This window comes from Pseudopodoces humilis, chromosome 8, assembly GCF_049639895.1.
Source record: "Pseudopodoces humilis isolate 2021_Gansu_Grassland_sample_001 chromosome 8, ASM4963989v1, whole genome shotgun sequence".
NCBI classification, from domain to species: Eukaryota; Metazoa; Chordata; class Aves; order Passeriformes; family Paridae; genus Pseudopodoces; species Pseudopodoces humilis.
In genome coordinates, this window is record NC_142207.1 from 33,885,014 (window position 1) to 33,911,379 (window position 26,366).

General features: G+C 41.3%; 1 protein-coding gene across 1 annotated transcript in view; it reads right to left on the minus strand.

The window, feature by feature from the left end:
• ERBB4 (erb-b2 receptor tyrosine kinase 4) overlaps positions 1-26,366 on the minus strand; it is a 337,006-nt gene that overhangs the window by 88,099 nt on the left and 222,541 nt on the right. The window contains exons 17-19 of the mRNA XM_014257738.2: positions 16,125-16,257; positions 13,422-13,544; positions 11,950-12,048 (exon numbers count right to left, since the gene is read on the minus strand). Of these exons, the coding sequence (XP_014113213.1) occupies positions 11,950-12,048; positions 13,422-13,544; positions 16,125-16,257 (355 nt within the window). The remainder of the gene's footprint in view (positions 1-11,949; positions 12,049-13,421; positions 13,545-16,124; positions 16,258-26,366) is intronic.

Below are 26,366 nucleotides of genomic sequence, written 5' to 3' on the forward strand. Positions count from 1 at the left end.
CTAAATAAGAAGACAGCAGCCCAAAGAAGGTTGAGTTTGCAGGTCCTAGTGAGCAATCACCAGAGCAAATGAACAGAGATACTTAAAAACAAAAATAAGTAATCTTTCTATACATCCATGCTCCAAGCACAAAGTAAGGTGAATGCTTGCAGAACTACAGGTTCATCAGAGGTTGTTGCATGGAGGTGCAGCAGTGCACATCCAGGTCCAGATCCTGCATTCACACTCACCTGGCCTTTTGCTTTTTCTACAGGGAAATGCTGAATTTGGCTGGCACGGCAGGAAATAACTAGAGGTCCAAAATCCCTGTCATTGAGGGGGTTTAAAGAGCTGTTAGCCAGAGTTTTGCACTAACCATCATCTCCTTGAAACTCCCTCCATGCCTGTTTTGCTTTGGGAAGCCTTGTTAAGCAGCCTGTCTGTGCAACCAAAGAGGGAAGGTCACACCATGAGTCTTGTTTGCATTTCCCCAGAGCCAGGACAAACTCTTCGGATTAAGAAGGCTGCAGGTTTTGAAGGGGTGGTTTTGGACTTCGTATCTTTTGGATGTAAGAGATTTGGGCTTTTTTGGGTTCAGTTTTCAATGAGAACCTTAAGCATAGGTTCACTGGGTAGTCAGTGGAGTCACTCAGACTGGAGTACAAGTGTGCTGCACCATTAAGTGGTGAGACTCAGTCGTTCAGAATGTTCTGGAAGTCCATCTGTCAGGCGTGCCACTACTCTAGGATTAAAAACTAAGAATAAAAAATAAAACAGAAATAAAATTCCACTTCAGGGACCACACCCTGCAGTCTCATGCACAAATGTGATGGAAACAGCATCAGACAAGTGCCACTCACTTGACTTCAATCAAGCCAGTGCCACCAGGAGAAGATGGCCCCAGGCCAGTGTCCTGCAGCCTGGTGAGGAGCCAGGCATGGCACAACACTGTGCTCTTACTGCCCACCATCCGAGCTGCTCTCTGGCTGCTCTCTCACTGCTGAGAGCCTTTTCTGTATCTTTAAATGTGCTGCATCTCTCAGAGCATGCAAACCCTCTGAGACTGCCCTGCCTGTCACAGCACTTGCACAGCACAGAGGGTACCAGTCTGACTGATTCCTCACAGGCACTGCTTGCATTGTTGACACTGAATTCAAAAGCCAGCCATTGCCCCATGTGATTCAAATGCTTTGGAGAGATGCCCCACTTTCCTCCAAACACTCAAAACTAGCACAAATCAGGGAGGCAAAAGCTCTCCCTCTTGAAGGTCATACTTGCAGACCACTGGGTCAAACCTTCCTGCCCACCTCAGAGCAGCAGGTCCTATTCATGCAGGAATAGACACCTTTGTGCTCTTACAGAAGCAATTCTGGCTCACTCTGTATTTTGGAGCAACATAAAATAAATTAGGATAAAAAGCAGTACTGTGATCCCTGTCCTGCAAACACTGAGGGCATGGGACCACGTGCTGACTCCAGCTGGGCTCAGGTGATGAGAATTAATGCTGAAATGCTTGAAAGTGTAGGAGATAAATTTTGTATTGTTTGTTTCTTCTTCCTGCTTTGTGCCAATCAAGTTTCCCAGTTCATCAGAGCCTGAGTGAACAGAGGAGGAACTTCAGTTCTAAAGCAATAGGCCTGTAGTGCACAACAAACCAAATGTAGGTTTTTCATCAAAGATCTGATCAGGGACAGCTCCCACCAGCATTTCTGTGAATCCTGCCCTGAAGAAATGATCACAGTGATGAAAAAGCCAAATCTAGCCCATTTTCAGTTCACTCTTATGCATAAAAGCCCAGGACCTCAGCAACCAGAATTTTTCTCACTGAAAGTTGTCAGGACAAGTAACAGAGGGATTCCCCCTTTGGAGATCAGCAGTAGGTGATTTAATGGTAAAAATATCGTGGCATTGTGACAAATGTTTTACTTACAGCCTGTGACACACATCATTATTTCAGAGCAGTCTGTCCAAAGTGATTTGTTTCTCACCATTTTGGTGCAACTAGCAAAAATATTTGAAGTTGTAACTGTGCAGTCTAACAAAGCCATCATTTCAGTGGTGCTCTGGAGGGTAAACAGACATTACCACTGACAGCTTATATGTATTTTCAGCCTTGGCTACACATACCTTTCCAAAGGAGAGAGTTATTGCTTTGATTTTTGATTTAGGATGAGTGATGGCAAGGTCTCTAGAATGAAAAAAAAAGTCTGTCAAGTTCTCACTCCTTTCTGAGGAGTCTTCAGGCATTGCTTTGATATTTTCTGGTATCACTGAAAAGCTTGACTTTATAATCACACACTCAAAGCCCCTTCCTTGTTCAGGATCAATTTAAAGGGATAGCATCAGATTAAAACCTAATTTCATCAAGTGTATAATCAACATTAAGAATTGTTTTAATCAAAGATACACTTTGCCTGGTATTTCATTTCTCACAACGGAGAATTCAAATCAGACTCGTCTCCATCTTTCCCTCATCTGTATTCAGCTGCACAAGAACCTCACACTCAGGACCTGGGTGCTGCAAAGGGATGGTATTTGAAGATGGGAAGTTTCATTGGACTGGTTCACTGTTAGAATTTTATTTTCCTGACCAAGCTGGCATCAGTGAGCCATGAATTCCTGCCTCGTGCTGCCTCGTGCTCCCTGTGTCACATTGCTCTGCCTGGGATTTCCTCCTGACCTTCTACAGCTCTGCCTTCCACCTTTTCTTCCCTGGTTTCTTTTACCATCCTGCTGACCTACTCCTCTTGTGAAGATAAGATTAAAACCTCTTTAAAAAGACTCTTTAAGAACCCATGGCCCTCAAAGGGTGAAGGGCAGGGTGGGGACAGCAGGGGAAGGGCTGCCCACACCTCATTCAGGTGTGGGTGTGGTTGGGGTTGATAATACCTGGTCAGCTTTAAAGCATTTATTGGCAATAAATTCAGCTGAATTCCCATCCAGATTTCCACAAGATTACCCTACTGTCAGGGTAATACATCCAGACATATGTAACATTATAATAATAATAATAATGACTCTTTTTTTCATGTTGATAAAATGCTGGCATCTGCAATAACCCCCAGAACAAATACAACGTCAGATCTTTTAGGTATGGCCATGCTCAGGCATGTATCAGGGCAAGCCAACCCACTCCCAAACCAAACATGTTTCAATGAGTGGCTGTCTGCTGCCAATACAAACACCTCAGTCAAATCTATGAATACAACTGTATTTAACAGTTTTTATTTCTGCCTGTGTGGATGCTCTTGAAAAGGAAAGATCTCTCTGAATGACAGAAGCCAAGCAGAAAGTTGTAGACAAACACCATTCAAACTTGCAGTAGTGCAGGAGGGAATGCTTGTTTTATAAGTGACCTAATTTGAAGATGCTACAAAGAGGGTGAAATAATAATTTATTATAATAATAATAATAATTTATGTCATGCTTTCATCCTCTTTTATTAATTACCACAATCTCAAGATCTTAGGAAGAATACATATTGTCTCTCTCCTGTTGCTAATACACAATTTGCTTTACATATCAAGTGACATTCAGCATCTTTGAAACACATGGCCTGGGCAAAAGCTAATGAAAACAACATTTTAAACACGTTCTCAATGGATAAGTAGAAAAAAAACATCTTTTTGTCTGAAAAAAACCCTCATCTAGTATTTGCTTCTCTACATAAAAATCCTAAAATAATTTAAAATCTGAAGATAATTCAAAATCAATTAAAAAAGTAAGTAATTTGCTCAGAGGTTATAGGATCTGTGTTGCAATTCAGAGTTCCACCTATAAACTGCTACAGTAATAATAATTCCTTTCCCCTTCCTCTGTTGTGTCTGTCTTGACTGAATACTTTTCTGGGCAGGGACAATCTCACCACACTTTCAACAGGTCCAAGAGATGCTGTATTATCACAACAAGAATCACCATAGTTAGCATGGAAAATAGTGTGATTTTTGCTCTGCAAAATCTCCTTCTTTTTGGAGTTACAGCTTCAGTGTAGGAGGAGCAGGCATTTCAAACCAGCACTGGACTGCCAGCCCCAGTGTGACCTCAAATGTACCTGCACATCCCAGTTATTGCACTGATATCTAAAAAGTATTGGCAGAATATTGCAAAGATTATCAGCAAGCCAGTCAGGAACCCCCTTTCCCTGTCTCATTTCTTCCATCACAAGCAGCAACAGGAATATCTGATTGCCACTTGTAAATAATAGGTAGAATACTAATGCAAACAGACATTAATTACTTTTATAAATCTGTGACAGTTGCTGATGTATCAGAGGTGTCTGGATCAGTGCTGAGGCACAGAAAACAATTTTTGAGGGATTATTTGGGGGAAAAAAAAGCACTGAGGGAGTACAAACTACAGTATTTGGAGGTAAAATGCATTTTGACAGTAGTACTTGAAATTTGGCTCCTATAAGCCTTCTGTACTCTTTACATTCCTATTAAAAATGGTCACAGATGATCATTTGTATGCACACATGGATTTTTTTTCTCACTACAACAGAAAAAAGCCTTCTTCTCCCTTAACTTTAAGTTGACTTGGCACCTCATTAGATCCACTGTTAACCTCAAACCAGTGATGGCTTGTTTGGGATGCATTACAGTTAAGCTTGTGGAAACAGTACTTCTCTTTAATTAACAGGGGTCCCATAAAAACCTGTATTTTTTATCAGTTTGGCAACATTCTGGCACACACGGTGCCATTTAGGAATTTAAACATTAACATGTGCCTATTTTATATTGCTAATAGGAGCTGGAGGCACAGAGAAAGAATGCAAAGCTATTTCTTAACTACAGGTTTTCAGTTTTAGTGATGAGGCAGCACTTGTCACCCTGCTGTCAGTGCCAAACTCTGCTTTAAAACTGGATACCTGTGTCAGCTTCTTCTGATACCAAGCATTATTTAAGAACCTTATTTTCTTTAATTCAATAATTTTACCATGTTTTGTCACTTTTATTTCTGCACTTTGCATCTGAATCTCAGAAAGACTGTGGGAAGAATCCCAGTATCCCCAGCCACTTTGCTGCTGTTTCAGGAAGATTATTTCTCATGTTTGGAATGACAAACCTTCAACTCCAGCAGGATCTGTGCCTGCAGAGGTACATTTCTCCTCTGCCTTAAATACCACCAGCTACTGGCTCTGCAGATGACAAAACCCATACCTTCAGAGCTCTCCTCTTGGGATGAGTCCCCAAAATTCATTTATAGCATCCAACAGAAATTCTTACTGAAATCTGTAATCTAAAAGCCCACATCTAGACACAAGCACCTGAGTCCAGGGAAGATAAGAAGCTTGAGGAGAGCATTCTGACCCAGGCTGAGACCTAACCCAAGGTAAAGGGTGGAAACAAATAACACAATGCCCCCCAGGGTATTGAGTGCAACAGAAAACTCATCATGGAAATACAAATCCCACAAGCTCCTAATTAAGTCCCCTAATTAAACTATGGTGTGCCACTTATGATACTCACAGCACCACCTCTCTGCCTCTTTTTATTTTTTTTTTCAATACTCCCATCCTTTTCCTGTTCAATTTCTAAACACTTTTTCAACAGAACTCTCTCCTACTGTGTCCTGACAAAACAGTGGCAGATCCGGGATCCTGACCTTCAGAACAATTACATGTACAGCCAAGAAAATAACTCACTTCATGTTTCAGTAACCAAGCCCAAAAATACAAGCTAAGGAGACAAGTATCAACCCTGTTATTGGGGCACCTTATATGTTGAAATAGAGAGTGTAATGAAAGATCCAATTGTTTCCTTTATACATACACACTTTACAGCCAAAAGTAATTCTTGAATTTGATTAGATTCTTTAATGCTTTCAGTTAATCCACAGCTATATTTCCCTGTGAATAAATGAACATTATTCCCATGATCTTCTTCCCATGCACAGATTTACCCAGCCTTGTGCAGGGTGTCCATATCATAAAGCAGACCTGAAATAAGGAGTTCTGCACTTGCCACAACAAAAAGTATGAATGTAGTTCCTGACTCCTTTAGGAGTAGCTCATAATGCTGGTCCTTCACTAAAGCATGGGATTGTTCCTGAAACTTGTGGCAGACTTCTTGGAATGATTACTCTAGAGGTGAGATCCCTCTAGAATCTGAATTCACTGGTCAATTCACAGCTCCCATGGATTTCAGCCGGGCTCAGTCTTCTCCCCATCACCAGCAGTAAGAAACTCACTTTCTCTCACTGCATTTTCCATTAGAGTGTTATGCCAGCAGCATTGCTCCTAAGCAGCCTGGCTTGTACCTTGTCCTTTCTGTGTATGTACTTTCACCACACAGCCACGTGCTCCTGCACATGGAAAATTAACCTCCCCTGCACATACACACACATCTTCCTCTCACACAGGGGAAAACTGAAGCAAACAAAGAAAAAATTATTGCTTAAGATGGAAGGAACAGAAATGTAGCCTTGAAATAGTTAATCTTCAGATGACTAAAAGCAGTTAACCTTCATCAGAGATCAGATTTCCAGCTTCTGCAGAGGCTGAGCACTCTTGGGGCCGGAGCACGGTATGCAGCATTCTCAAGGACAGCCAGATTTCTGGCATCTCTGGACAAGTTGGAAATTGTAATTGCAATCACAGTGAGCTTCTGTGCCTGGGACTGATAGGCAGACAGTTCCCCTGCTAAGTGTCTCTGCTCACACTTAGGGTGTGCAGGAGAGGGAAGGAGGGGGAGGCTGAACCAAAGGAAGTCTACAATCACAGGAGTTGTGTCACCCCTTGGCCCCCACCTCCTGCAACTTGATGTGATGGAGTGAAAAGCTGTTTGAGCTGCAGCTGGAGCACACAGCCAGGCTTACAGACCCCTTCTGCCAGCTGGAAAGGAGGATGTGGACAGAAATGACAGCAAAAGAGGATAAGGAAAAATATCTCACTCACTGCTGCCATAAAGGACTTCATTTGATCCTAAACCTGCCCTTTCAACTGAGGTTCAGGATTAACTCTGGTGTATTTCCCAAGCAGCCAGGCAGTCAGTGGAATGACTGTGGAGTGTCTGGATCCAACTACTGCTAGTGTCTTTTCAGACTTTCCGAAGCGTCTACATGGTCTGTTGAAGACTTTCTGCTTGCTTCTGTTGAAGACCTGGGTCAAACACTGGGCTGGGCAGGAGCATGATGTGTACAGGGAATTAAAAAGATTAAAAAATGTTTCTCCAGACAGGCACAAAGTCACATAAGGCAAGATCTTACAAGGAGACTGAGTGCAAATACACCTGTGTCAGCTGAGGAATTGTGTATCACAGAGTCCCAAGGGCTCTGCGAACGCCACCAAGGGCCAAGCAAACAACCAAAAATCTTCAGCCTAGAACCTTCCTATGTCTAAAGCCAATAGTGGAAATCAAGAAAGGCTAAGTCTTCTCTCACCTTTTCCACCTGACTAGCGATCTGGATCTCCAGTGTGTGTGAATCTCCATCTGGACATACCTGAGGAAACAAAGCAAGCATCCAGGCCTACCCATATCTCTGTGGGGTTTCAGATGAGCAGGAGAAAGAATTCTCTAGTCAGCTACATAATTTTTTTTTGTGTTCAATCACCTGAACTTAAGATAAGTTTGATATTGATATCCTCAAGCTGAGGGCTTGTCTTTACTGTCAGACGGGTGTACAATTTAGAAATAGCTGTTTCTGCAGCACATCTGAGTGATTTATTCATTTAGTTCATTAGGCCAGACATAAATAAAAGATGTGGGTGTCAGTCCCCTACATGGAGCTTTAATTTGCCTGCTACATGTCTGGTGGAGGTCACTGTCACTTACCACCTCTGCACTTGGCGTGACAAATGTCCTCCCACACTCCAAGTGCTGCCACTGCAGACAGCAGCAACTGCAGCGAGCACAGACCAAGCCAGGAAGCCCCTAGATCTTAATTATAAAACCATAAAAGAAACCAACTGCCTCTGAAGCTCTCTTACTAGGAAACAAATGAGAATGGGAAATTTATTTCCAGCCATAAATCCCAAAGCCTTCAGTTTAATTTTTCCCAAGTTAACTTTCTCACCTAGCTAAGCAGCGCTGCCTTCTATTATTAGCTTCTGGCCCAATATCAGCTGACCACCATCAGTCAAACTGTCTTCACCTCAATGAGCTCAGGGACTCCCAAGGAACTCTGTGTATGCTGACTTGTGCTTGCAGCCTCTAATTATATTCTAACAGATAATGGAGCATTTAAACTCAGAGAGGATAGATTAAACTTGGGAGTGGATCAAAATCCTGGACACAACCACAGCTCATAGGATTACTTCCTGAAAACATCAAGCTCAGAGGAAAGGCCCTCAGATGCCCGTTTCCCCATGAAAAGTTTTTTAAGTGCATGTTTTCAGCCTCAAAGGCTGTTTGCTGTGCTCTCCAATTGCAGCATGTCTTTAGAGTTTATTACATTGTCAGTTGAGTATCTGGGTTGATGTTAAACCATCTGACCAGGCCAATGGCTACTTGATTTACCAGACAATCATAAATTGAGGCTGAGGAGGTGAGATTGTTTCCCCAAGTGAAATTTTAAGTCCCTGTTCTATTATCAAGTAGCCTCTTAGCTGCACATTTGCCTTTTTTCCTCTCTACAAGATTCAATTCCCTCCATAAGGCTCAGGCCCATCATATATTCTGTTACCAGCCTTAGGGTAAGGAGCAGGACAGAGCTCCCTCCTGCTGGTGTCCTGCAGACACAGCAGTAGCAGGAGCACTTGCACTCTGAATTCCAACTCCAGCCCCCTTTTTGGGGACTTATTTCACAAGTGTGACCTGCCAGAGCAGAAACTATGGCCTGCAAATTAAGCACATAACCATGCTGAGGGGGAAACCCTTTAGGAATTATCCCAGACACAACATACACCCAGAAGTGGGAAATAGGGTGAACCCACATTTTGTGTATCACTAACAGCAACCTGTGTGTGGTGAAAATAAACCCACAGAAGGATTTCTGTGCAGTCAGGCTCTGCCCTGCTCCAGGTCACTTTGCAGATTCCAGTTTGTATTGCTGCAGCAGAACACAGATCTACTGCAGTGATAAAATGTAGGGATGAACACAGGGAGCAAAGGGAAAGGGCTAGCTGGAAAAGGGTGGAGAAAGCCTGGAAAATAGACTCTGCTGTGGCTTCCTCAAGAAAAATCCCAAATAAGGGCTGTGCTTTTGGATGCTGGCCAATTCATCTCCTGATGGGAGGTGCTTGGCCAGAGCAGGCAAGGCTGACATCAGGCATTATATCATTATAGTCATTACTGCTCCATTAGCAGGGCTGCAGGCTGCTGAAATGACAGCCCAGGAGCCAAATTGTTTTTCTTTACTTCGGCGTTAGGTTTAGCAGGATTTCAGGAGCTCACAGAGCACTTTTAGAGTCACATTCTGCCAACATTAGAAGTTTTCAGCAGATCTATGGGCAGTGCCACTAACATCTACCCCAGCCATTTCTGGGGACACTGAAGTGTCCCAAGCACTCCCTCTGCACACAAAAAACTGCTGTTTGCCAAAGGCTTTCCATTTTCCATTTTCTCAAAGGAATGCTAACTTTTACTTACAAGCACAAGGACTCTCCCAATCCAGGAAGGAGTAATTGCTGACAAAAAGCACACTTGTACTTGACAAGGACAAAAAAAAATGAAAGCCAAGGGTGTGACTCATATAATGACACCTTCCCACTAACCTCCTCTTCCCATTCACTACCAACACTGTCAGACCCTTATTCAAGAAAGAATTAACCCCACCATGTTCACAGTGGCATTCAGTTACCTAGATACCTTTAAAAATCTCACACAAGTGCTTTAAACCAACAACCATTATTCATATGTTTTGCTTTCAGATGAACATTTGAATATTTCCTCAGAAAATAAGATTAGCAAACAGTATCCAGTTTTACCAGGATAGCTATACTGACTGAAGTCTTGAAGTGAGAAGGAGTAAAACACATTGTTTTTCACACTAACTTACATTTCAGTGAAAGATATTTAGGTTATCTCCTCATAATTTAAATGTTGGCTTAAATTTTTTAAATATTTAAAACTATGTCTGTTTTGTGACAGGGAGGAGTAGTTTCATTAAAACCATAAATAATGCTGAGGTCATTCTCTTTGAAAATGTATTGTTTCAGGAACTAAACAACTGGTTTAGGAGGTAGGGATAGCAAGGATCTCTGTGTAATTGGATGAGCAATTGTTTCACAGGAATGAAATGTAATCATCTTCATCAATGCAGTATGGAAAAGGATAACAAATCACTGCATATGTATCAAAAGCAGCACTGATAGAAAGCGTATTTTTTCTCCTTATTGCCACTTGTATCAACTAATGATGAAGTCTAATTCATTTTTATTATGATTAAAAACAACCTAAGGGTAATTTTTAACCTCAAGAACTGAAAACAGCTTTAACTTTTCTCTCATCTTGCTACCACTGGGTCAGAGACTCAGGAGAAACTATTCATTTAAAGAGAAACCTTTCCCACTCTAACTGTACAGTCAAAAATCTCCAGAGTTCCAAAAAGCTTCTTCATTTCTGAGCCATTTATCAGATATTCTGATGCAAACACTGAGGGGAAGGATGGCCCAGTGAACCAAACTGACCTAAGCTGAGCTATGAAACCTTAGACAAACAACTTTGCCTTTAACCAAGGACCTTATGTTTTCTTTTCTTCAAGGTTAATCAGTATCAGAGGAGGAGATATTGCTGCTATATCTCTATCAGGTCAGGGGTCAGACCCTGATCTGGTACAAATTGCTCAGTTCCACTGACTTTCATATAGTGATAACAATTCCCTCACCTTTAGGCTGGAATCTGTATCACTGACTGACCACTGACATCCAGGTCACCAGATCCTACCTCTCCTTTTTGGGCAGCTCAATTATTAGCAAGACTCTTTTTCCATTAAGCAAAAATATCAAACACTTTTTCTCCCTTTAGAGCAGTAACATACTTTTAAACAGTGCCCAAAGTGCCTTTTTTATTTATTATTTGAGCAAAATGATTACTGAATTCAATAGAACCACAGAATGATAGAATCATCAAGGTTGGAAATGACCTGACATAAATGTGCAGTGCTCTGTAAAAAACACAGGAAATCCCTTCCTCTACACAGCCTTCCTTCAACCACCTAAGAACTCACACAAGAAGCAGCTGTCTGGAACACATAAATCCATAACTGCACGTTTCTGTTCACTTCTAGGTGGAAGAATAGACTAGATAATGGGAGCACCTTCTCCTTGTGGCTTACAGTCTCATTAATGCTAACAAATTAGGCCTATACACTCAACAGATAGGCAAGGCTTAAAAGTCACATGCAATTTTCAAGTTCACAAGAGGGGTTTAGAAAAAGAGTGTAAATTTCTGTGACTTGTCAAAAAAATGTCACTGAATAAGATACAGAGATTCATGGTGTCAGTAAGCCTTGATCTTGACACAGAGCTGCAAACTGAGTGCAAAGCCTCTGTGGTCATAGAAGATTCATGGAAATTACCACCTTGACCTCTTATTCATAGTATTTCAGGTTAGTAAAGAAAAAGGGCTTTTAAATCCAGCATATTTTAATTTTCCTCCTCTCCCTGTTATGTTTTACTGCTGCTGCTGGCTCCCAGACTCTTGGAACTCCAAAGTGGGGGAGAGCTGAGCTGAATGTCTGTTCCTGTGAGCTCTACACCAATACAGACCTGCATGCATGCTAAGATGCTCCCCTGAAACTCCTCCTCTCTCTTCCATGGCTTTTCTTCCAAAGAAAGATACAACATCTGGCCCATCAGACACAGGAGTTTTAGTCTTATACTGACAGAAAAACAATTTATCAGAAAAATCCAGTATCTTGGGGCACATGCAGTGGAAAACCCAGGCCTGTCAGGTGCTGTGTACAAGATTCCTTCTGCTATTTAAATATAAGGAAAGAAAAGTGGCAGGAATTTGTCTTTACAACCTCTGTAGGCTAGAGAAAGACACCAGCCCTGCCAAAACCCAAAGACACTGCTTGTGTCTTACTTACATCCATAAACTCCACGTTGGCTTTCGGACCAGTGGTCTCATTAAGGATCTTAATGGCCACAGGAATCTTTACTGTTTCTCCCTCAGGGACCCAGATTCCCTAGAAAAAGAAACAAAAAAAAAAGGTGACAGAGGTATCTAGCAAGACAACAATCAGAAAAAAAACTTGTTTCAGAGTTACAGTTCTTTTTGACACATTCTGACATGTTATGCAGATCAGTCGTGAGATGCAGAACTGAGAATACACAAAATTACAAAGTAAAAAAAAATCACATAAAACTACTTCTTACATCAAAACTAAACTCTGATCTAAAATGAAACATTTTATATCAGTGAACATCCCATTTTCTTGTCCAAAGCAGGGTTTCTAAAGAGCAATGGATGCACATTTTCTAGTGACTCAGATAAAATTCTGATACTCATTTGGATATAATTAAACAAAAATAGGGATTTTTCTGTCTGGATTCTGATGCTCAAATTTTTTGCTATCAGTAACTGATTATCACCAGATTATAAAATCATGCAAGAACAGAACACCCTGAGAATAATATAATTAGAGTGAAACATTTAGGGACTGTTTGTCTAATTACTTAACACCTGAGAATCAAAAAACTTAGGTGTCAGAAAAGGAAATTTAACATTAAAATTCACAAACTATTGGAGTCTTGGGCTACTTTTCCATCATTCTTGACTATTGCTGTGTTCTTGTCAACCTCATGGCATCCATCTCTATCACTTTATTATCATCTAAGTATATTCAAACTCTTTATTCATAAATCTATTCCCATGACCTGGTCTGTGCTTCCTTCCTTTCTTCCCCTCTTTGAGGACAGATGCAGGTGCTCTGATCTACCACCTTGATTTAGTAAGTTTGGAGGGTTAGGGAATTGGTTTGATTTTCCCACTAAGCCCTGCTTCATGGGCTCTGAGATCTGGATGTGCCCAACAGATCTTAAAAAAGAAATACTTTTTTAACAGAAGTACTTTCTCCATTGTGGGTTCCACTCTCACATCCCAGCTGTTAAAGAGTGACATAACTCATCTTTTCTATTTCAATGGAAGAAACTAGAAGTATTACAGTTTAGGTAATGCCATTGTTTTACCAGGTATTATTACTGTGGCAAGACCCACGTGGCACTTGTGAAATGAAAGACAGAGTTTATCCATCTTTCCAAAAGCGTCCTGCTCTTGTGTAAGAACAGAAGGGCAAACCTTGGTGCTGCACCTTGCCAGCAGGACAGTCCAGCCTGTGTAGCCCTCTTGCACATAAAAATGGCTGGGGGGCACCAAAAAATAGCATCTGCGTGTCACCATTTGATCCTGGGGATGCATTCCCTGCACGCAATTCCAGCATCCTCTCTCTCCCAGGGCTCAGGAAGCCAGCCACGGGACAGGCTGCTTTGCTGCAAGGCAGAACTTGACTGCTGCAGGGTTAAAAGAGGGGACTCAGGGCTGCCTGGGGAAGACTCTCACCTTGTACACCGTTCCAAAGGCTCCAGAGCCCAGCACCTTGACTCTCTTCAGCTCTGTCTCCTTCAGGATGCGGAGCTGTGCTTGGTTGGGCGCCGTGCCGCTCGGGGTCAGGGGTTCCACGAGCTGCGGAGGAAAACCCAACAGTCTCAAACACTGCTAAAGCCACCAGAAGTTTATCCTGACAGCAACCAGCCCAAGGAAATACTGCAACAACACAGTGGTGGAGATCTATTGACCACTGCCCTGCACACTCTTGGGATTTTTCATCTTCAAAAGCAAACCAGCATCACCACAAAACTAACACCCGATAAAGCAAGTCTTCACTCAAATGCAATGATTCCCAGCAGAAACTGTGTGATGGAATTACGAACTGGAAATTGAATTGGTGTCAGAGTAACACATCCAAGGACTTTTGATAATGGAGGCAGTATAAATATTTTCTACATGACAGAAATATAGCATTTATTATCAGTGTACCACATCCTATTTTTGCCCATTTTAGTGTCTTTTAAGTTGGCCGTATTTCTTTTTAATGGCCTGGACTAAACGGCTCATCACATTCTTACTCTGTTTAGAGGAGGGGACAATTTTTCTGAACTCCTGTTTTACCACACAGGAGGACAGCTTTAGGGAGAAAACACCTTTGAGAGGCCACTAATTTATAACAGCCACTAATTTACTGCAATTAAACAATTTGCTCAAGATGTCCCAAGAAACTTTGTAAATGAGCCACAATGGCACATTCAGTTAAAAATGCTCTTAGATCTCATACCATCTCTGCCAGGAAAACAGTGCTTCCTTAAAAATAAATTGAAAATACACATGGAGGACAATACTCAATACAACACATGAAAAACATTCTGTTCTTTCACAGGATGAGGAAAATAATTCAGGGCTCCTCCTACTCAAATTGGTTTGAAACCACTGCAGCATTTCAAAGCAGCCTGTTAACAAGGCTAAATGCCCCATGCTCTGTAATTTGAGAACTACTTCTATGGCTCTTTGGGCACCATGAACTACTTAATTAGTTGACCAGACTAATTAGTTTTGTTCAAGTAAAAATACTGGCAATTAATGGGTAAGAAAACAACAAAACCAAACAGCAACAAGTTGAGTGATTTCTCTTTCCTCCTTCCCACTTTAGATGTTCAGTATTTACACCATGAAAGAAAGGGTTACTGTAAAAGAAAATCAGGCCCACTGGCAGCACATTTCTGTATTTTCAGTTTGTGAAGGATGAAAAGAGCACAGTCTGTGACACAGTCCCCCAGCACAGGAATGGCAGGGAGAGCTGGGGATGTGTTTTGGGGGTCTAAAACCAGGATTGTGGAGTTTTATAGAGAATGATCCACAGAAAGACTAAGTCTTGTTACAGACTCCAGCTAGGAAGAGACTCCAGCTAAAGCTAATTGCTTTTATGTTTATTTCAGGATGCTCCTGATTTAATCTTCAGTTTCTCAGCCAAGACAGCAGCTTCCCCACATGTTCAGTAGGAGGCCCTGGTCCCTCAGGACTATTGCCAGCCACAGCTTTTATCTGACCAAATGAAAAATAAAATCTGGACTTTAAAGACTTTAAAGCCAATGCAAGGAGAACCACCTGCCTAAAATAATTTATGCTTAAGTATGGGCTGATACAATGGCAAGATTTATTCATCTAAAGGCACTGAGTATTGTTAAGCTTTCTATACAGCTGAACAGTGTTTAACAAGGAACACAAATTCTAGCCAAACATGAAGGTACTTGTGCAAACAGACTGGGGATGCATAAACCATTTACTCCCAGGCTCTACAGTGGAGATGAGTGGGAGCAGAAGCCTTGGAGCAGAAGAGAAAACAGCACTGTTAATAATGCCTTATCAAAGAGCCACTAGCTAACAGCATTTCCCAGCTTTATTGTCTTACAAAGGGGCACCCTAATTTAAAAATACCATCATTTGCAAAGTGTCTCAAGTATAGGACTGAGGAGATGGAGTAATCACCTTTGCAGTAGTTGATAGGTACACGTTTAATGTTATATTTAAATGTACTTCCTAGATTGCCCCCTTCACTAATGACACTTCAAAGAGCAGGATGGAGCCGTCACAGCACTTTGCTATAGATCTGCTACATTTATTTTATTTTTTTTTGCCAGTAGAACTGTGAACTTCAATTGGTTAAGCTCTATGAAGTATCCTGGCTTAATAAAATGCAGGATTATTACTGATCACGCTACAGGCTATGACAAAATGTGGACTACAAAGGCATTGTAGGCACTGGGAACAACAGGAAAGTCACAACACCTGCCCTTAAGCATGAAGTTTGTATCAGCTTGCTGAAGGAACTCACTTTAGCCTTAGAAGTCAACGTAAATAGGGCCAGAATGAAACCCTGTAATATTTAAGCATGAGAGCTGCTAAATGTACTGATGAACTGGGACAGAAGTTCAGTGGAGAGCAGGATGGGAGTTGAGAGATCTGCTGGGACATGCCTTCCAGTATTCATGGGGAACTTTTCCTGGTCTTCAGAAGCCATGAATCCCTACTTGTGCACAAAACTTGTGCAGCATCTTGAAATCGTCCTTTTCACCAGTTTAGTCTGCACAAGTAAGCAAAAGGATTTCTACAGGCCTATCTGGCAACTGAAGACATGAACATCTCTAATATAGAAGCAGAAGAGCCCTACATATCTCCCCAAACAGCCTGTGAGGAGCAGCCTGGGCTCACCTCAGTCTCCAGGAACCTTCGCAGTGCTCTTTTCTTCTTGATGCTCTTGCGCCGAACGTACACAGCAAACGTCAGGCCCATAATGACGATGATGAAGAGGCCACCAATAACTCCAGCAGCAATCAGGGGCGTTCTAGCAACCAGAATCAGAGACTTTACTTTCACAGCTAGGGTGAGAGACCAAAGAATGCTTGGGTACATAAAGCACAGTCATGTGGAAAGCTCGTTAACTGCCTCATGACCGGAATCCCAGCCCAAATGGGAAACCGGGGCAAAAACACTGACACAAGGTAGGAATTTGCTACCTTTTAATCATTATACCAATTCTATTTTTGTTTCCAAACCCCCATGCATATGTGAGGAGTCGTGTGGACAAGGAAACACAGCATGCACTTTGATGGCAAATGCAAATCTGCAATGGCAAAATGAGGACACAGGGATCTGCAGTTTCTTGCAAGAGATCTGCCTGCGCTGACTTTGGCTGCACCCACGTCAACTCACGGGCTCCTGCACTCAGGGGGAAACAAGCCAATGAAAAATTCCTAGGCTGCCAACAGAGTGTGCCTTCCTGAGTATGAACTGAGAGGGAACTTCACAGGCAAGATTTGGAGATCACAGGCAATGCAGAAATCAGGCTCCCTCCAGAGTAAAATTCAAAGTGGTACCTTAAATTAGGCATTTTTACAGCAGACCAACAACTTACCAACATGAACACACTCAGAGCATTTAACATCCTTCCAACAATGGCTGGACAGTTGCTGAAAAGATGGGTGAAAAGATGGGTAAAAACACAAGCATGACAACTGCAGAGTGTGATGGTGTTGAAACCATTGCCTGGGAAGCCCAGGAAATAGAATAACTGTTGTCAAGACTGTGGAAATGTCACTGCTGTGCACTAAAAGCCTCCCTCAGTTACATCTGAATGATGATGAAAGGTACATTACAGCCTATTAATAAAAATATACCACACAGCTACAGAAAATTTTAGAATCTCCCTCAAAAATACTAAATTATTTTATCCAACCCTTTATTCTTCTTTTCACAAGCTTCCCTGAAGCAGTGCCATCTCTGTATGGTGCATGAAGGCGTGCCTACATTACCTCTGAGAAAGCCTCCTACTCCCACATCCAGTGTTTAAAGCACCACTACCACGTTTCCCAGGGTAAACACATTAACACAAAGGCCTGTTGCAGTTCACAGACTTTATGATGGAAACTCTAAGCTTCCAAATGAAGGAAAGGGAATGTTGTCTGGCTGGGAAATGGGTTATGGTGTTTGGGGAACACAAATCCAGTACCTCCTCCTCCTCCTCCAGCCTTAAAACACATTGTCCTTTTTATCCCAGTGGTTACTCTGTGATTTTGAGGTCAGAGCTTAAAGAATCTGGCATATCCAACCCAAACAATGCTCCTCTTTGTTTCCATATCTTCCTACATTGCTGATGCAAGAAACTCTTTAATAGGCAATTATGAAAAACACTGGCCACCAAAAGCCTTCTATGGAGCTTGTACTGCTTAATGCTCTTGAGCACAGGAACTTCTTAAATCCATTTTTATGCTGTATGAACACTCATATGATTTTTTAACAAACACCACCAAACCACAGACTGACTAAACAGGCAGGAGAACTCTCAGCTTTAAAGTGCATATTAATAACTAGCATAACAGTTGTCAAAGTAAGTAATTGGAGTTTTATAGTATTGTGTGCTCTAAAAGTAGTCCAAATAATATTTACATGATAGGCTATAATAAAGAAACAGTTTTAAAGGGGACATAATAAGTAATGAAGAAAATAAAATGAAGTTTGTAGCCCTTCTACTATTATAGAGTACAAGGGGGGGTCCTAAATGGATCTTTATGCTTCATCATGTGAACTCTCACTGTCATTGAAAGAAAGTCCTCATTTTTAGTAGGTAGTTGAAAAAAAATGGAAATAATTTTCAATGACTTCACCAAGCAAGCATTTCAGTTGTTGATGTGAAATATGCTATATTATACCTGACTTTTTAGGAGGTACCACCTAAACATGTTGTAAACCAAGCTTAAAAAGGAAGCATGAAAGGGATAGCACAATGTGCAATAAGAGAACATATTTAAATGCTAAACAAACCAGTGAAATACAGAAAAAGCTGTATTTTCCACTCCAATAGTGATCAATCACCAATCCCAAATCCACTACCCTTGCATCAAATCCTGTCAGTCACAAACATCCCAGCCTTGGATGTGGTCACACACCCAGCAGCTTCTCCTCTCTCTGCTGCTGAGCTAAGCCCCAGAGTCAACAGCCCTGTGGTTTATTTGCTCCAGGACCAGATGCCAAGTCTCTGCAGCCTAAGCTCCCTGTTATCCCCTCATCACTGCTTTCAGCCACACATGGATTATTTCCTAAGCCCACTTTTCAGGGTGCCACCCCATCACTGGGGCTATTTTCACTCTTGTTTGTTGGGTTGACTTTGCTTTTTCTCTCTGTTCTGCCAATATCATCAGTTCTCCTGCCTCGGTTCTCTGCTTATTTTCATGCTTGCAGAGCCTTACCTTTAACACCCTGATGAATTCCATTAATGCTAAATTAATGCTGGGCCATTGCTGGGGTTGTTCCACACAGATCCCTGCAAGGTGGCACTAACCAGAGCTGCTGCTGAAGTTACAAAATCTTCCCCCATTTTGTCTTTTTTCAATCCAATCCCTTTTTGCATATGCACCAAACAAACTGTTTGGCTTCACAGGCAGCTGGACACACAAATCTCCTTTTCTCTAGTGGCATTAATGGTTTAATCCACTTACTTTTGTTACATTACTGTCCCACAGCCTCCTCCATCACTGCAATTCCTGACATTTACCCCCCTCAGACTTAAAACTATTTCCATGAGGAATGCTGATGAAAAGACAAAAAAATGCACTACCAAAAGCCCCCAGCATGTTAAGGTAACTTTTAAAAGCATGAAAAGATTCTGAAGATCTGAAGTCAAGCAAGGAGAGATAGTTCCATGTCAGTCCTGCCTGTCCAGCATAATTAATGGCCAGCCAAAAGCCAACCCCAGATCACATTTCTTACAGCTCCACCACTAACCCACCAGCAGGAAACTCCTGATACAGCCACTGCTTTCCTTTACACGCTGGAAATCTACTCCAGAGGATGGAAACAATCTCTGCTAGGTGTTTCTGGATTTTCATGCTCATCAAAACAGGCTTAGCAGTCCAAGAAACATGGCCCTGAATCATAGTTCAAACCCATATAATTAATTTGCTATCCCACATCCCTCCCTCAACTGAGGACACAATACCCAATTAATAAGTGGAAAATGTATCAGCTGGGGAGGATGTGGGAGATAAAAAAAAAAAAACCCACAATGTGAAAATCCTGCCTCTTAAACCAGAAACTGTGTGTCTGTGGCTAAAAGTTGAAAGAAAGATTCTGGTATCCCCTTAGGAGAGATGAATAATATATATGTATTGCTTCTTAAATGTGTACTTTTCTCACATTTAGAAACACATAACACCCTCTCCCCACACATCAAAATTGACATTGAGTTCAAAGTTAGTATTGCAAGTTCCTTCTGGTAAATCCTTGTCACTGAGGCATTATTTTTTCCTGGTGGATGCCTCCCACATTCTGCATCCCTCACCCCTTCCATCAGTGGGGGGTTCAGCCAGCTTTGAAGCTGCCCTTTCAGAGATCTGATGGATTCTACTAATCCTGTAGTGATAATCTTAGTATTTAAAAGATACAAGATAAACAACCAGGCTGGGAAAGCAAATTTGTGGATGTTTCAACAGCCACAACGTCCAGAGTACCTGGTGTTCACCCCAGGGGTGGCAAGGATTCATCTGATGTTATTTACATCACGACTGCTTTGTTTATACTCTTTTTCAAGAACAAGGCACCCTTCCCCCTCTCTCCTCCTAATCTGAGGGTGTTTGAATACTGATAAATGGCCCTATTGATGTGCAGATTAGGAGCTTTTTATCATAGGTAAACACAAATTTTAACTCACAGCTAATCTCACAGTTACAAAATGACTACCAATTCCACATTTAATCCAGAGATGGGCAAAATGTCAACGAGCCACAGCTTTCCAATGTGCAAAATGACCTGAGGGTTGCAGTCTGTGTCTGGATCCACTCAGAAATTAAACATCCCTAAAGAGCAGGCACAGCTTTCACTTTGGCCAAACACGTGGACAAACACAGACCTGTTAACAAAACTGCTTTTTCCTTACCCACACTGATTCTTATATCAATACCTGTAAAGGTATGTTCTACTCACACCTTTTTTTTTTTTTTTTTAAGAATGTAGGGGTCCCCATTTCACACAGCCAAGTAAATGAGGATGAAGAAAAATACATTAAGTATAGCTTTGAAAATTACTACAGCTTAACATTCTACACATTAATAAGTATTGATTAAAAATCTATGACATTTTTATTACCACACACAGTGCACAATGGATTTCTTTAAAACTGTTTTTAAAATCTGAATGGCATAATTTAGAAGTACCACTCTGTTAGGTTTTCACTATAAATTACAAGGAACTCTCAATTTTACCTCCCTGTTAATACATTTGACTAGAAATAACTACTGAAATCTCTGGGAATACAGCATCAATATCAAGGCTTTTTATGGGCTTCTCCTCCTCTTAAAAGTCCCAATAAAACCTCTTGCACCGCTGACCTTTTTTTAGGCTGAGATTTTTCTTTTCTGCCTCAACTTAAAAAAGGACTGCTATTGTTAAGAGCTTGCACAGTGGTCTGTGCTTTAAATAAACAGATTAATAAGCATACTTTTTAAGATATGCCAAGTCAGGCCCCATATAATGTAGATTATCTGTGACACAAAACCAGTTAAACCCACTAGATTGGACTCACAGGCGAAGCCAGTTCAGCAAGCAAAAGAGCAATCTGCTTTATAAAGCTGTCCTTGGAAACAATCATATCTTGCTTTAAATAAAGGAGGCTAGAGCTGTAATGACCATGGATGCTGATGGACTGCTCTGAAACCAAAACTATCAGCATTAGCTCAAGGAGCTTCTCTGTGCATAAAGAATTCCTGTTAGAAGCAATCAGCTTAGTCTGCTTCTCTGCAGCCAGTGGCAGTCAGCTGCCTCATCATGCCTGTGCACATGAAATTATTCATCAGGAAACACCCTTTTCTCCAGCAGGAACATGGCACTGCTGTTCATTCACTGTCAGATCCACGGGGGATCAGCACGAGCCATGGCAGGGCATTTCATCGCTTCAGAAACACGTGGTAAAACCCACAGCAAACCCGGAGCTACCAAAACATCCCCTGGGAGCTGGGTCACAGAGACAACACACACTGTAGCTCAAAACTGGAATATTCTGCTCTGCAAGAGGTTTTTATAAACACAAAGAAGATGAAGGAACGTTCAGGAGTATTTTAAATAACTCCTTTAAACGAGAAAAAACGTTTTGAATATTGTGCTCTTCCTTTTGTTATTTTTTTTTTTTTTTAACACTTTTTGAATTCCACTGGTGGAAAGTGCTTGTAATTCACTTAAGTGTTTGCTGAAATTGAGCTATTCAACAAAAGAAATACCCAAACCCACACAAGACTGAGCCTGTAGACTGCACAAGTGGATTGTCTACCTCTAAGGAGCTGCAAGGAAGGTTTCTCTACCTCATGTCCTTAATTTTTACTTTATTTCCCAAATCAACATCTTTCTTCAGATAATGCATTGATCTCTCTTTTTATACCTGCCTGCTGTTTTGGAATGCTAGTCTTTCCTGAAAGTAATCATTCAGAGGATATTTTGTTTAAGTGGTTGAGAACACTGGACTCCTTCCTACTCCAGCTTCGAGTCATTCAGGACAGCAAGCATTTGCTTTCTCAAACTCCAGGGGTATTTCACAGTAGAGAGCCTTCAAGGACTGCACTTGGAGACCAAGCCTGACATTCTGAACCAGATTCATTCCTCTAAAATCTTTATGACATTATGTTTCTCCTTTATTAAAAAAAAATTCTGTACATTGAAGAGAGCCCAAGCACCTCTCCAAGGGGAACAAGCCCCTGAACATAAGGGAACAGTCAGACTGAAGTTCAGCACTGGACACTGGCAGAAGAGAAAAACCAAAAAGATCAAAACTGAAAGAGGGGAAATTTAGATTCTATATATATGGAAGAATTTTTTTCCCTGTGAGGGTGGAGAGGTCCTGGCACAGGTTGCCCAGAGCAGTTGTGGCTGCCCCTGGATCCCCTGGAAGTGTCCAAGGCCAGGCTGGATGGGGCTTGGAGCATCCTGGGATAGTGGAAGGTGTCCCTGCCCATGGCAGGGGGTGGAACAAGGTGATCTTTCATGTCCCTTCCAAACCAAACCATTCTTTGATTCTGTGATAACAAAATGGGACATAATAAACAGATGAGAATGAAACTATCACACTGTGTTCCAAATCTTCAAGTTTATTGTCATACATACATATATATGTGTATATATATCTATATATATGTCTCCAATATTTTGTTCTGTAATAGGAGCCTATGCAGGTTTCAGCTGAGGATTTTTAACAAGTGGTGGCATAAAAGCATCTTTTGGACCTGTTTGAGATGAGTGTGCATGGAGGATTTGTAGCAGGATGTGTTTGGAAATATGCATCCATATCTTTCATGCATTACCTGCATTCATGCACACCTTCAGTTAAAAATCTTTCCTTCAAATCCTCAATCAAAACAGTCACACTTCACTCTGCCCTGGCAAGTTTATATAAATATGGCATTTGAGACATTTATTAGAAGACTAGTAATGGTCATGATGCTGTCAACTTCAACACAGATTTTAGTTACTCATCTCTTGAGTTCTAAATATGCAAATTTATCTTTGTGGAGCATAGCAGGGAAGAAATGCAGCTGATGCATTTATGAGCTGATGCTCATAAATATTGAGGAAAATTGAAGGCAGATAAAGAGCAGGGTATAAGGAATTTCTTTGAAAATGCCTGATGCTGCTTTTGGATTTATCACTGTTATTTTACTGGAATAGCATACTGTCTAAACATCCTACACAAATTCTAACAACCATTAGAAAACCCCATTTGCTTACTGGGGAAAAAGCTCATATATAAAAAAATAAAAGCTCATATAAAACTGATGTCCTGTTCCTGACACAGGTTTATTCAGGATCACCTCTTATGTGATACTATGACCAAAATCAGTCATCTCCCAATCATTCTTATGTTACCAAATGAAGCAGAGAGAACTCTGGAGTATCTTGCAACTCCTCTTAATTCTACTCATCATCCCACCGCCAGCATTTCCCCAAAGGCCATCCTAAGAAAAAAAACCTCAGCACAGGAGGTCCAAACTCACCCACTGTCACTGTTCTCTTCCATATCCACAGCCAGCCAAAGGAATCTCATCCCCTCCAGTAAAGGAACCGAGGGAATCCAGCCTTTGTCAGCATCATCCTGCTCTCAGCTCTGCTGCTGATGGGCTTGTGTTTGTGTGCACAGCAACCTCCCACCATCTCCACAGACACAGCTGTGACAGGATCAGGAAAGCAGCTCGTGGCTGTGGCTACTGCTAAGAGCAACCCCAGCTCTCTAAATGCTTATTTATTAGGATTGTTTTCTAGTACAGTACAGCCCACTAAATGATAATTTAGTAAAACAGCTCTTCCTTCTCCCAAACTTCTGTATGATAGAACATTCCAGAATTTACTGCTTTATCTATGCAGCTTCTAAATGTTAAAGAAACTCATCTTCTGACAGCTGCTGAAATAACAGAACAGAACAGGCCAAGCATCTGGGGAAACAGTGATCCAGCTTAGAAATCTACTTTTCCTCTTTCAGTCACAACCCCCTTCCTTTCCCCATTCCACCAAATCCCCAAAACTTAATAGCAGTACTCTGGCAGGTAGTGGATCCTGCTGACTTTTGTACCTTTTAGGTCTCACAGGGTCTGAAGCTCATTAGAGGTCAAGAAAATTAAAAAAAAAAAAAAAAAAACAAAAACAATACAATGAGAGAGAAGGCTTCAATACCTTTATTTTCCCGTTTCTGTCATGAGGAAGAGAGGGATTGCTTTTCATTCCACTCAAAAATATATATATTTGAAGTGTTTAAGTAATCAGCAGCACAAAAAGGCTGATGAAACCTTAAGAGCCTATATACAAACATACTGATACAGCCATAGGTGATACCTCTCTTCTCACTGGAAGTTTTCTGGAAACTGCTCCCCTGTTTTAAAAATCCATTGATTAAAAGCTGACTAAAACATCCCAAAACTTGGTATTTGCAGCCCTGATCCACTGGTTGATCCAGAAAACAGAGAGAATTCACCCAGAGCTGAAGTGAGATAGGGCTGAATTTAATTTGCATCCAAATTATTCATGTGCAGAGGACATCACTGCCAGGAGGGAGGGAAAAGCATATCTATGGGAGATGGGACAGTTTTAAAGCAAGGATATCATCTCTTCAATCTGTTCTTTGTCTCTTATCCCTGCTGTGATTGAAACTACACATATTAGCAACTAGAGGTCCATTTTAATGCAGGAATAATACTTTTTACCTTTTTTTCCCCTCATCAGTTCATTAGGGGCAGGGAAAGATGTGATTTACTTCTGAAATCTGCACATATTTTTTTTAAGAAGGCTATTCACTCAAGCAGAGCAATGTCCATGGAGAATTTTAAAAGGTGTCCAACACTGGTGTATTGCTCTGAAATCCTGTGTTTCCAAAGGACACACTATGTCACAGGCAGAGTGTTGGGAGTCCAAGACAAATTGTTTGAGGTAAAGTTCGCACTTTTCATTAAAAAGGCTGATTGCATTTCAGAGAGTTTTCTTTTAGGCATAACTAGAAAAACTTTGTATCATTGATAAATCAGGGATTACACCATGACTGGATCAGGTTTAACCAAAGCTTGGCCCTTGTCCTGATGATGAAGTTGTATTTGTTCTCAGATTTCTGTGTAAATGCCACAAATCTTTAGCATGAGAAACTACTAGCTCTGCTGAGAAATGTACCACAACAGGCAAATACAGAGCTACCTCCTCACAACCCTCTGCCAAAGAAAAGCTCAATCAAAACTAGCCAGCACCTGCTCTTCACATTATCCCATAATCTTTCTCTGCCTGTTTTATCATTTGCTCAATCTCAGACAACTACAGAAATTATTTCTGACATTATCTTCTATTGAAACAGCCAATATGTCTGCGAAAGATCTTGTTCAGCAGCAAGTGAAGATGGTGTCATTAAAAATTTACATCAGATTGAAAAAGAAAGCATGAAGAAAAGTACAGATAAGATCTGAACGAGTTTCTCATCTCTCCTAGCAAAGGACAGTCTGAAAACTCAGAATTTTACCTGACCCAACTGCTAATGAGCAAGCACATGTGAACAGAACAGAAATCTTGTGTAAAGTCGTGTTGAACTCTCACTCCGTGTCTCACCCACAGCTGACAGGAGCCAAAGCCCAGGATTCAGCAGATGGATTTGCTTGTGTGTGTCCAGCTCAGTACTCTGAATCAAAATGCAAAGGCCATTCCAGCTTAGATCATGAGCCAAGAGCTGAACACAGCTGGAAACTATTGCCACAGACACTGAAGTGTCCTGTCACATGGCAGGAGGAACCACACCATCCTCTGCCTCCAAGCTCGGCACAAACTCATCTGGCTTGCAAGAAAAAATTCCCAGCCTCGATTTCACAAGCCTGGTGCTAGAGAAGAGAACATTGCCACAGAAAATCATTCCAGGGATTCATGATCTTCATTAGAAATGCACTGGCATTTTGCTGCTTTGAATGTCTCTCAGATTACACCCATTTTAGACCTCACAGACACCCAACTCTCCTTTTCAGTCTGACTTACTGCCATCCTTAACCAAAATTTGCCTCTTTACCTGTGTACTTCTAGAAGAGAATCTGGCTCTACACCTTCACTTTCAGCCAAAATAAGCTTTAGCTGCTTGAGTTTCCAAACTTCATTCCAAGACAAGGTACTATTTCCAATGGCTCTTCCCTAAAGCCTCTCTGACACACATTCCTGGGAAAACAGTCTCTCTGAAGGTACAGGGTCTACGTTTTTGTTCAGCTCTATGCACTACCACTGTAACGAGGGAGAAAAGAGGCAAAATACCTCTGCTTTACAAAAAGGAGACTCAAAGGATGCTGAACTACTAAAGAGAGGGCATGGCATGGGGAATGAGTTTAGTATTAGCTCCCCTTTCCCATTAGAAATTGAATTTAGCTTTTTGAAACTATTACCCAAAGGTACAGATAATTTACATTATAT